Here is a 12,921-nt window from a genome sequence, read left to right on the forward strand (position 1 = left end):
TCCGCCACTCAGCGCATGCGCACATGGAAGCAAGCTGTTGAGTGTTTTCCACGCGCCTCGACAGATGGCGCTACGCGATGTATAATTTGCGTTGCACGGTTTGTCCCGAGCGAATGCGTTGCGCGGCGGCGGAGTCGGCGCTCCTGTTTATCTTACTCCGTGGTCCAGTACCAGAGAAAAACTACAGGTGGCATGCGAGCTGTGTTATAGTGAAGGTGAAAGAGTAGTTTTTGTGAATTATTGTAGCGTAGTGGTTACTTTTCTTTTTACACCGAAGTAACAGATGTGTGTTGGTACTATATAAAGGAAACGTGTATGTGGTACGTAGTTCAAAATCTGGATGAACCGACTGCTCTGAATTTATGCGAAACTCTCAAGGCTCACCAGTGTAATGCCTGGGCTACAAATACAGATGGGTCAGTAACTGAATTCGTGCCGGATTGTGACGCGATGTTGTGGCGATATTCTCAACTTACTTGCGCTTCATTTGTACTGTTGTTATGAGCTCTGTCTATGTAGTGCCGACGACGGATGTGAGCTGGCGCAGGCCGACTCGGTGCTACGACCTTCGAATGGCAATTGTTGATTTTTTTTTTCATTGAGAAGTTGGCTCCGCGAAATGTAGATGGCACTGCTGTGACCACTGCAGGAGGTATTGGCTTCTATGGGAGTTTCGCTACCATGCATACACACACCTTGCTGCTTCCACAAAACGCAGAACAGTATGTGGACGAAATATACCACCAAGACCAGAGGGCAGCGTTTTAAAAAGCGCCGGATGCGATAACACTGCTATAATATAGGCGAGCGAAGTTGGTCACGTTGCGTAGTGACTGCGCGGGATGCGACAGAAGCACAACGCAGCCTGTGCGAACTATATGTACTATGTGCGCTACTGAACACAAAACTGTTCCAAGCTGCTTCTTCCAAGCCGGTTTTTTCGTCAAACGGAAACGGGAACATAAATCTATATTACACTTCGCCGGTGGCGGTCTCGCGAATAAAGCATAACAGTTTATTTAAGTAATCACGTGTATCACCATCTTTTTTATGCTCGATCAGCTAGTCAGGAAAACTGTACTTGAATGACATAAGTTTCTACTGAAGGGACCTACCTTCTTATATAGGTTGTCACATTCCACAAATGCAATACATAAATGGAGTAATCAATGAAAAAAAAAAACATTTTCGCTGAAGCAATCTAAAAGCAGCGGGGGGCTGGCATGTGCATCACAACAGGTTGAAATGCTAACAGCGAGACGAGTGGCTTTTAGTACGTGCAGCGAAGCCTATAGCGATAAGCAAGGGGTGTAAAAAGCATCGCTCAGTGCAACAGCACTTTCACTCGGTGCCGCAAGCTGCAAGCTCCTCGGTGTCCAGTGAGCTATACCCGTCGCGGTGGCTCAGTCAGCTAAGGCGTTGCGCTGCTGAGCACGAGATCGCGGGATCGAATCCCGGCCGCGGCGGCCGCATTTCGATGGAAGCGAAATGCAAAAACGCCCGTGTGCTTGCGTTGTAGGGCACGTTAAAGAACCCCAGGTGGCCAAATTAATCCGGAGCCCACCCCTATCATAATCAGAACTGGTTTTGGTACGTAAAAACCCAGAAAGAATAAGAAGAAGAAGGTGTCCCGTGAGCTCCTGCAGTTGAAGAGTTTTGTTAACACCGTCGGCATCGATAACCCGAAAACTTCGATTTGAAGAAAAAAAAAATCCTAAAAGTGAGGACCTTTCGCTGCCTATATATATATATATACGCACACGCGGATGAACGAGAACGGTAATGCAACATAATAAATAAACGCAGAAGAAAGATGACACACTACGAACGCGAAGAGCCGGCGCCAGAACATTCAACGCGATTCACTGACGAGCGACATTCGCGCACGCGTCAAACACAAGGCGAGATAAACGAGCACCAAGTGAGCGTACAGTATGCACAGAGAGCCTGCCGAGGCACATTATTGAGTGGGTCACGTTCCATACCTTATCGCTAAGGCTACGCTGCGTCTATACCGAAGTCCACGCGATTTGCTGTCCGCATTTCCATATCCTGGTATATTTAAACGGGGCTATGACATTTTCGCGGGTACCCGTGGCGAGCTTCTACTGCCCCGTGGGGAAGTGGCTCGGTTTCGCGCGTTTCACGGCCATGCGGACATGGTCCGGACGCGCAGTCCTCACCTTGGCTGGCAGAGGCCGGACCCACCCCCCAAGCAGGCAGGTCGCGACTGCACGGATGTGGCTGAAGGGGCCGATGGCCCGGAAACCCACCTTTGTAAATGCATGGACGGCGGAGGCGGCATGCCCATGGCGTGGTGATACATGTCGGGGGGGCCCTGGGGCCCCGGATAGGAGTGCTGCGGTGGTTCCATCATTCCGCCCGACATAGGGGAGCCCATGGCTTGCGCCATGCTCGTCTGCGGAGCCATCCCCGGCTGCGCGAGAGAAACAGCAGAGACGAAAGCGTTTCCGCGCAGCACGAGCAACCCATGCCACCATGCACCACAATATTTTTATTTTTTTTTACACCCATATGAAACCCTCAAAGGCGCCATGTAGGCCACGAACGAGCTCAGATTTCCGAAAACCTTTGTCGGCGCCGCTATGCAGCGTTCTCCCAGTCGCTTGGGCCACTCTATTTGCTTGGCGGTTACACTGATATAACGTGCTGCCTCTGCAGCCGAGCTTCAGTCCCTTCCGGATAAATAAATCGTCCAATGTCAGCGCATCCGTTATCTATCTCGTCGGTTCTAAGAATAGTAACTATATGAGTACTATAGAGTCGCTTTGTGTAAGGATTCTTTTCGTTCGATTTTATTCACTTGTCGCTCGTCGCAGCGATCGAGTGTCCGATACCGGCGATAACCAAAAGCGTGGCGTTATATGCCAGCCAATGACGAAGGGCAAAAGGGAACGGAAATAATGTGACATAACAGGCCTCTGGCTGACTTCGATTCTGGAACAACATGCCCCTCAAAGTCATTAATTAAAGAGTTAAGTAGCCAAGTTCTGCTAGTTAATAATTATATTGGGGATTATCGCGCATATTCAAATGTCCGCCACTTCTATAAAGCTGGGTCAGCAAAAGGTATCCGTTTGTCTCGAATTTCCTGCACAAACAAAGAATCGTGCCAGAAATACGCGGTATATAATACGCCCTTCCAGCAAAGTGCTGCGATTCCGCGCAACGTGTGGTGCGCGTGTCCTGCATGGCGCTCAATGCCAACGCATGAGGGTTTCTCAGCTATCGCTGTGCGTGTTCCGCAAGATACGCACAGACCTCCGGGTTTCTTTATAGAACGCCCTCCGCGAACGTCGGCATTGTACACTACACAATTCGCCGTTCAATTTTGACCCGACCCCAAAATGTCTTGCGCCGCTCACTGCATAGTACTCACCTGAGATCCGTAGACCACTTCCGCTGTGGCTGCCTCGTCGGGATGCGTAGGACCGCCCACGTTCTGCAGGTTGATGGGTGGAATCTCGAACTCCTCGTCCCCGAAGCTAGGGGTATGAAATGTCTGCACAAGCATGAAAAGAAACGTTGTTGCAGCGAAAACGCAAACGTGAACGGCACATTGAAACAACAAACAACGTGAAGGGAATGACGTCACCTAATCAAGAGTAAATTTGAGGCACCATGGTATACTGTGCTCATTAAAATCGTCGAAAATAAATCCAGCGACCCGTTAAGACTTTGTAGCGCCCACCGACGCTGCTATGCGGGGACGCTAAGGTCGGCGCTCTCGGCCGGCGCTTTGGGGCAGGCTGCGAATGGCGAGGAGAATAAAGTTGGGCGGCGCGTGCTAGCGGCGCAAGCACGGCACGCGCCAGTCCGTTCTGCTGAGCTGGTCTCCTTGTTCTGGCGCTCCGCTGCGACAACTTCAACGGCTACTTTATTATATTACTGAATGAAGCATTTCAAGCATAAATGCAAGCGAGCACAATGACAGTCTTTTCCTGCGCAGAAATATCCTAAAATGCCGCCATATAGATGACTCGTACCTTGATTATATATGTTTTGTCGTCATGCGCGTACGCAGCCTTTGGGTGACGCCGCCGAAACATAACAGGCAATAAACTACATACGTGCTGACGCTGGCAGGAGGAAATGAGCAGACCGGCAGTTTTGCGCAATCAACAGCGGTGAGCCGCCGTGACATATGGCCCGGATTCGATGGCGAATAAAGCTGTTTCGATCATCTGCTCCATTTAGACAAAGTAGCATTTATATGCACCTGACAGTGCTGGTCATTTTACGGCTCCAATTTAGCTGCGAGCTACCGGACGCGTTTTGGTAACTCCCATGAAGTCGGCCGTTCCATGGCGGCCGTTCAGGCAAACAACACATTAGGCGGGAGAGGATGGCGCTCTGCCCGCAGCGAACGGAAATCCTGCACACGCTCAAGGGCGATGCCCGTTGCGCGTCATTACAAACAGGTCTGGCTTCTAACATCGTATACATATTTATGCAGCCTCCGTTAGTTTTACGATCCGTTTACGGGGATAAAACTGCGCGCTCTTCGACTACACTCACCCCGCCCTACATATTCACGACAGAATATCAACGAAATTTGCGAACCTGGCATGAGAGAACGCAAGGGCCAAGCAGAAACGCCCTGGGAGCTCAGTGGCGAAAATTTGCCTCACACTCGCTATCTTCTTCCATTAGAGCTATGTCGCACTGAATATAAGACGCGATTTTATCCATCGCTTTCTTGCACATTTCGAACTAGCTAATAGGGGCCGACTTGAAAACTTGCACTAGAACGCCCACACGAGATGGCTACGGAAACTGTTCACAGGTTTATTTCCTTATCGCTTTCTATTTCAAGGCGAGATGACCAGGCGTGAAAGGACGTCACTTTATTACAAAGTGTGCTTTGAAACAAGAGCCGATACTGGGAGCTACCCTACCCGGATTTCAGTGACGGAGTCGTACCTCACGTGAGTGATAGTTCGTCATAAAGTCTGTCACTTCAGCCATTGCAGAACTATAAACGCCGTTACTGACTTCGGAGAGACAAGGCGCCAATCTGCTCTGCTACGCATACATTTCCGACCTCTTGCTTAGGAGGGCAGGGAATTTCGGAAAATACACGAACGCACTCATATATGTCTAACTGTCAAAAAATGTAAGGAACAGTCGAACTAAATTATAGTGTATCCGAGAAAGGCAGAAGCGTCAGTTTTCTTTCGAAAGCACTATATAATACAGAATCTCAAAAGTACGCGAACAGAAGCACTACGGACCGTGTATCTAGTGCCATATTGCAAGGAAATCGACAAGATAAAAAAAAGACTTTGGAGCACGCATAAGCTTCGGCTTTAAGAGTGGATCGCGATAGTATTCAAAGATCCCTGGCTGCTTATCACTGTTATCAGGCTTCCCGGTAACTGCAGCTTTCTTTTTTCTGCAACTTCGGCTGCCGTAAATAGGCGCTTTAGGCTGCCTAGGAGGCGAGCGCCATCTGGATGGTAGTTTTGCAAGGAGCCAACCGCGGCGCGCCGCTGTATGAATGGTAGAAATGCTGGAAAAGGGGCTTTTGTTTGAGTTTCCGCGTAAGAGAATTGTGTCTTCTCGTATATTCAAATTACAGTCCGACGCTATCACGTCTGTGGGTTGTGGTTACGTTGTACTTTACGATTTTTCTGACGCATTTTACTTCGAGAAATTCGATTAGTTCACCAGCGCATTCTGCGCCACGCGGAGGGCCTGCGTAGTCGAGGTGGTTCGGGATGATTTTCTTGGCCGCGGACGCCGACGCCGGAATTTTTCTGCGACACGAGGGCCTTAAACGCTATCGCGTTAAAAAAGGGTGATACAGGGTGTTATGCGACGGCCCTTAGGCGAGTGACAGCAGCGCTTGTAGAACTCGCAACCACACGCGCGGTTCGCTATTTTAGCGGCGGCGGCCCGCGCCGCCCACACACGGAGTAACCGCAGTTTCCTCCAGATGGCGCCATACAGGCAGTGGCTCGTCTTGATACCACGGCGGGCCGCCGCGGAGGTTGCGTGGAGGGAAAGGCCTTCGACTGCCTTTTCTGGGACCATAAAAACAATTTCTGCCGGCACAACCAACGAAGCAATTCCGTTTCCATGGCGACCAGAAAGGGCCGTGAGTGAGGAGAAGAGATACAATCGCGTCCCTCTCCCCTACGACGATGAGAACAGGCAGACCATCATTTACCCAACGGGGGAGAATCAAAAGAGAAGCAAGCGTGTGTGTATATATATATGAGCGCCGCGACGAGGTGCGCCGGGAACGGCTCAGAAATGCAAACAGGGCCGTTATTTATTCATGACGCTAACTTAACGATTCATTTTCGAAAGAGTATTAAGCTAAACAGGAATCGGCGTCTCATTTCCCGCTGCTCGCTCATTCCTTGTATTCATGAAGTGCTGCACTCGCTCATAAAATAAGTACACTGCGGGGTATAGGGAAGAGGAGAGCGACAGCAAGAATAATGTGCAGCTCGCAACAACAAGCTCATTAAAAGAAATGAGAACCCAGGCATAATATTAATCCCCCCAAAAATATCTCTGAATCGATTCGGCGAAAATATTTGGCGCAGTTACGGGAATTCCGAACGTCAAGAAATATGCTTCCGTGAAGCTTTAGAGACAAAAGCAATTCGCGAACACAAACGCGCAAACCATCAGAAATGACGGCTCGCTGACCTACGACAAAAAACTCCTACTGCGAAAAGACCGGCGGGCTCACTATGGCTCAGCGTCGAACGAGTCAGGTAGCTTAAACAAGTTGCTTGGCAACGGGCAGAAATATACGCGAGTCCTGCTTCCCGCGTATTCCACTCCTAACCTTCGTGACGTGAACAGAAACGGCAGCTGCAATGCCTCGCAAGGCCGCATGCCGAGACCGTTGCGTTGGTTGCAAATACGTCGTCGGCAGATGCGTGACTGCTATATATAGGCCCACTAAACGTCACGAATGTACAGAATGGAATCGGAAACGGATAGTATGTGCCCGGTCCAGAAAACATGGTTGCGTAATTTGCGGGCGGATCGCGTAATGGGAGGATGTAGCAGTTTCGGTGTATTGGTCGCTGGTATATAGGTCAGTTACGAAACACTCGTGGCTCACAGCGCAGCACGCTACGAGAATAATTTCGGCGTCGGGCGGTCAACGCTGATGCCCATTAGGGGGCAAATGAGCGCGTTTGCTATCCCGTTCTCGCCAAGTTAGTCCGACCAAGCATGAACGGCACGCCGTCAGAACAGCCTGTTGCTACCATTACTGATCTGCGGCAGTCTAGAAAATTTCCTCGCAGAGCGGTGTCACGATTACTCAGTGAAACAGCGACTATGGCGTTGCGCTGCTAAGGACGAGGTCGCGGGATCGATTCCCGGCCGCGCAGGCCGCATTTCGACGGTGGCGAAATGGAAAAAAAATGTCACAGTTTCGCCCTAAGGGCGAAGCAATGAATGCGATAGCAACACAGCAATGTCATACGAAGTAAGGTGAGCGGCTTTGGTAGCAATATGTAGTAAACATGAGCTGATTAAGTAAGCAGGTGTGCTGCGGCGTAAGTAGACAGACATGAAGAGAGACTCGACGACCACGAGAAGGCGAGTGTGAAACGGTGGTGTTGATGAGAAGCGCTTCCCGTGGGCAGCGCGTGCGAAGGGACACACCTGTAGCGCCGCACTGCCGATCCGGGCAGCATTGCATGTGTAGCGTGCGTTGGAAAATGTGGCCCGACTATTACTAACTGAATGAACAAGCGTGGTGTGAGCGCGCACAAACAAACATGAATAGATCACACTGAATGACTGCAGACAACAACCGTCAAAACTCTGGCAGCAAGCACGTACGCCGCAGCGGCGAAGGTACGTGCGGTCTATCGCTTCAACGGAAACTGAGCGGCGAATGCACGGCGCATAAAGGTCAGAGCCGTGTGGAGATAAGAGACGGTGCGAGCGAGCGACGAGCGCGGTTGTTGGCAGAGTGGAAGTGCGCCCCCCCCCCCCCCCCCGCTCCCTCCGGCGCTGGCTTCCCGCTTCCTTGCTTGCGCGTGGGAGATTGAGTGCGTTCGCTCTCCGTCATAGCGCGCGTCCCCGCACGCTTCCGCTCGGGCATACGGCACGCGGCGAAGATTTTATCTATAGGGAACCTCACGGCGACGGCGACGACGACGACGGCGACGGCAGAAATCCGGTTGAAGTGTCCATATAATTGCTATCGCAATAAAACGCCCGTGTAACTTAAATCTACCCAGGTGTTAAAAATTAATTCGGAGTCCCCCACTACGGCGTGCCTCATAATCACATCGTGGTTCTAACTGGCACGTTATGTCCATTGCGCTGTGCGGCGAAGATTTAGAAAACCGTAACTTGACAAACAGCGCTGCTAATCACTAATCCCGGGCACCCAAGCTGCCGTTTCGCGGAACGACTGCCTCTGAACGACTGACTGTCGCAGTCACGCAGTGACCGTTGCTTAACTCCTCCCGTCGTACTTCCTAAACCTACAGATACAAAAATTGAGCTAAACACACTATGCCTGCTTACAATTAAATGCTATTTGTGCTGAGTGCAGGCTTGTTTATGACGTCGAACTCGCACTCAGCTCGAAAGTTGCTGCCAGAGGTCGTGTTACGTTAAGATTACACCTTACTTACAATCCCCCACCCCCAAATGAAAAATAAAAAATAGTTTAATTAAACCAGGAAATATAACGCTCGGGTAACTAATTTAGGCCAGGCGTTCGTAAGTATTAGGGAAAAAACCGCTACAAGCGTATGAAGTGCCTTTTTCTGAGGGATAAAAATAAAATAAAAAAAGAAGAAAGACAGTCGTCATTCTACACGCAAGACTTATCGTAGCTATAAGCGAGAAACTTGAGCGGTCCTGGTTTCCTGAGCTTGCCTGCTTTGACGATTTATTTCCTTCACCGTCTACAGCACACAACGGCGCTGCATGGAGGTGATCATCCGGGGCAGGCAACCGTAGAAAATGACCAGCGGCAGAAAAGCAGCGCACAATGAAACTGGATTTCAGAAGAATGCGAGGTCTGAAGAGGCGATTTCAAATTGCTTCCTCCGCATCACGTGCGCCAGCAGTCGGCCAAAATGACCGAGAAAACGCCCCGCACTGAGGACGACCCTTACAAAAATGAGTTTAGACTGTCTGTAGAATGTCTATAGACTACTTGTAGACAACTTTGCCTTTTTATAGATTTGTTCTTTTGTTGATAAATAATCTATAGACTGTCTATAGACAAAAGTTGATATGATTTTTATTTATTTTTGTCTACTCACATTCTATAGACAGTCTATAGAAAAAAGTCGATAAGATGTTTGTTTCTTCTTGTCTACTTCCTCTCTATAGACTGTCTATAGAAAAAAGTTGATACAGTCTTTATTTATTCTTGCCCATTCAATGTCTATAGAGTGTCTATAGACAAAAATTGATAAGATTTCTATTTCTTTTTGTCTACTCACTTTCTATAGACAGTCTATAGAAAAAAGTCGATAACGTGTTTGTTTCTTCTTGTCTACTTCCTCTCTATAGACTATCTATAGAAAAAAGTCGATACAGTCTCTATTTATTTTTGTCCATCCATTGTCTGTAGACTGTCTATAGACAAAAGTTAGTAAGATTTTTATTTCTTTTTGTCTACTCCCATTCTATAGTCGGTCTACAGAAAAAAGTTGATAAGTTGTCTGTTTATTTTTGTCTACTTCCTATCTATAGACTATCTTTAGAAAAAGTTGATAAAGTCTCTATTTATTCTTGTCTATTCATTGTCTATAGACTGTCTATAGACAAAGGTTATTAAGATTTTTGTTTCTTTTTGTCTACTCCCATTCTATAGTCTGTCTACAGAAAAAAGTCGATAAGATGTTTGTTTATTTTTGTCTACTTCCTCTCTATAGACAACCTATAGAAAAAAATTCGATACAGTCTCTATTTATTCTTGTCCATTAATTGTCTATAGACAAAAATTAATAAGATTCTTATTTCATTTTTGTCTACTTCCATTCTATAGTCGGTCTACAGAAAGAAGTCAATAATTTGTTTGTTTCTTATTGTGATCTTCCGCTCTATAGACTACGTATAGACCAAAGTCGATACCGTGTCTATTATTCTTGTTGATTCTGTGTTTAAGGACTGTCTATAGGCGACAGTCGATAAGGTGTTGATTATTTTTGTATACGCCTGGTTTACAGATTTTCTATAGGTGAAAGTTGATAAGGTGTCTACTTCTTTTATCTATTCCCCGTCTATAAATTTAGTCTTGACAAAAGTCGTTAAATTGTGTTTTTTGTCTATATCAGCGGTCTATATACACCGTTTATACGCAAAAGTTTTTCTGTTTGCTATTTATTTAGCCGATTGCCACTTTATAGAATGTCTACAGAGAAAAGCAGTAAAGGTCACCATGGTATCTCTGTCATTGAATTACGCAGTTCTTAATTATTATTTTACCAGATAATTAGGTGTTTAAGAGTCTGCTCGCCGAGTTTCATCCAGTATTGCACTGGTTTTTAACATGTAACCTCTGGGCCCGGCACCCTAGTTAGTCGGGAATGCATCCCCGACGATAATTTTTCCTTGCGAACCACACGGAGGCGGAATATATACTTCTATGTGATTGAAATTATTCTTTAATGGTTTCCTATATCCCTCCCGATGAACGCTATAGGGTGGGACATCACCAAAGATCATGTTAACTCGAGCGAACAGACCGTATACCGATTGCAGTAAGCTGTGAGATGAACTAAAGGACAGCCGATATTGTAAACGTCTTATTGATTCAGATTTACTTGCCGTCTATATACAAAAGTCGTTAAACTCGGCCCAACCCGTGTACGCTGTAACCAAGTGGAGGTACAGGCGGATAATACGGAGCAACGTTTGATATAAGCCACTGGGATTGTATATACTGCTGACATTTCTTTAAAGCCTTTTTGTAGAGTTTATTATAGATATGGTGTATATACTTCCGCATTTGTTCACCACATTATATGACCTCCGTAGTCGCTCTCGGCAATCCCAAGACAATCTTTACAGTTGTTTTTCATAGCATTACGTTTGCGGCAGTAAAATAAAGAAAACAAACTGCCGATCCAATCATGTAAATAGATGTTATGAATGCCAGTTTTAGCAAGAAGCGGATTACAAACAGGCATCAAGCTAACATCACAGAGACTTGTAATGTGTATAGCTGACAACGCAGAATTTGCTAGTGTGCGATGAACCGATGTCGCGCATGAGGTGTGCGCCTTATGTGTCGTCTGATTCTCAGATACTCTTTAGGTTCTCCCCATATCTAGGCTGCATCACTAATATCGCGTGGTTTTTCGCAGACTGATATCCCGCGCTATAAATTCATTAAAGCTTCTCGTTCACTTACAATGTGCGCCAGATACTCTGAGCCCACCCAGTCCTTTCCAGGCGCTATATGCCTGTGCGGCCGAGCACATGCGTGCGTCATTAGTGTATTGATTGCTTTGACATATCACTGGAACAGACAAATGTGCACTAACATGTGCGCAGGTATCTTATTTGGCAGTATGTTGGAAGCTATGCTAGAAATGCACTGCATTACTCATCGTCGTTGGCCATAATGCTAGCGCCTGACTTGCGTGCTAACGGTTTTTACAAACACTGCGTTCATCCAAGTGTGCGCTCTTGCTCCATGCGATAGCCCACAGCGTTCGTAATACAGCGCGCCAAAGCATTTCCTTCTTCCATGGAAAGAACTGAAAGGTGAAAGCAACCGGTTTCGCGCGCATGGAACGCAGAGAAAGAGAGAGCGAGAGAGAGAGCGCGACCATAAAAAAAGAAAAAAAAAAGAAAAAAAAAAGAAAAGGGCAAAGGGGCGCTCGGGTTTCTCGGAGCACGTACGCCGTCGGCGGCCTCAGCATTTGCGCATGCGCAGCGGCAGCAACGGCGGCGCGCCATCTCTCCGCGTCGATTCGAATTCTCAACGGCTGCGCCAGGCAAGTCAACGCTTGTTGCTGCTGGTGAGCTGCCTGCACCTTTGTGTCTGTGTATTCGTCTCGACTTTGTGGCATCACACGTCAACTGCACTGAACGGTAAGTTTTAACGAAGATGTTTTCCGTCACTAGCTCATGACTAGGTGAGCGTATTTCGTAGCGCGAACCGGCTGCATGTAATGTAGGCGACTCGGGCGTACTGTCGATTTGTCGTTTGGTTTGTAAACGCGCTCGGGTTCTCAATTCTACTTTAAATAGGGCATGTTTAACGGCAAGCGATCGCTCGCGCTTGTTCATTTTACCGTCATTGTCAATGTCCGTGAAAAAGGAAATACACCATGTTTAACGTGGATACTGAGCAGAAATAAGCGCGGATTGTGTGTGTTAAGCGGCGTACTGTGGGCAGGTCTCGTTTTGTGGCGCTCGATCGGCGGCCATAAACGCTGCGCTGCCTGTCTAATAAAACTCATCTAAAGCGCTTTATGTATATACCTCGAAATTATGCTAGAGTGATGAATTGTCTAAAAGAGACGTACAGTTGAATAAATGCTAGCGTACTCAGAGGAAAGGCCGTGTTTGCGGGTCATGCATCAGCAGCGTGTGCTGCCGTTTTCGTAAGTAAAAAGTAGCAGTATTTATGGGGCTCCTGGCAACCAGTATAAATATATATAACCGCAAAAGCTTTCAGAGCACGAAACTCGCGATAAGCCCAGTCAATCGCAGCTTCGCAACTTAACCGAAAGAATTGGAAAACAATAAATTAGTGGTTCGGGGAAGCACCCTTTACACGTTTGAAACTGAAGCCATTGGTTTGAGGAGAGTTTGAGGATTTTCTGTGCTGTGCTCGTGTTGCCATGAATTACGAACTTGGCCAAGCCCTTGTCTGCTTTATTAAACAAGTGCTTCAATTCAGCTGAATCTAATAGTGCATTTCACGTGACTGACGTGTTA

At 47.5% G+C, this 12,921-nt stretch overlaps 1 protein-coding gene across 6 annotated transcripts in view; it reads right to left on the reverse strand.

Moving 5' to 3' along the window:
- Positions 1-12,921, reverse strand: part of LOC119436060 (TOX high mobility group box family member 4) — a 526,181-nt gene that overhangs the window by 25,925 nt on the left and 487,335 nt on the right. For all 6 annotated transcript variants that reach the window (XR_005188964.2, XM_037702805.2, XM_037702802.2 and 3 more), the window contains 2 exons: positions 3,401-3,523; positions 2,274-2,437 (listed from right to left, as the gene is read on the reverse strand). Coding sequence is in view for 5 of the 6 variants with exons in the window: in XM_037702805.2 (XP_037558733.1) it covers positions 2,274-2,437; positions 3,401-3,523 (287 nt within the window). In the remaining variant the exon portion in view is untranslated. The remainder of the gene's footprint in view (positions 1-2,273; positions 2,438-3,400; positions 3,524-12,921) is intronic.

Source organism: Dermacentor silvarum, chromosome 1 (assembly GCF_013339745.2).
Source record: "Dermacentor silvarum isolate Dsil-2018 chromosome 1, BIME_Dsil_1.4, whole genome shotgun sequence".
NCBI classification, from domain to species: Eukaryota; Metazoa; Arthropoda; class Arachnida; order Ixodida; family Ixodidae; genus Dermacentor; species Dermacentor silvarum.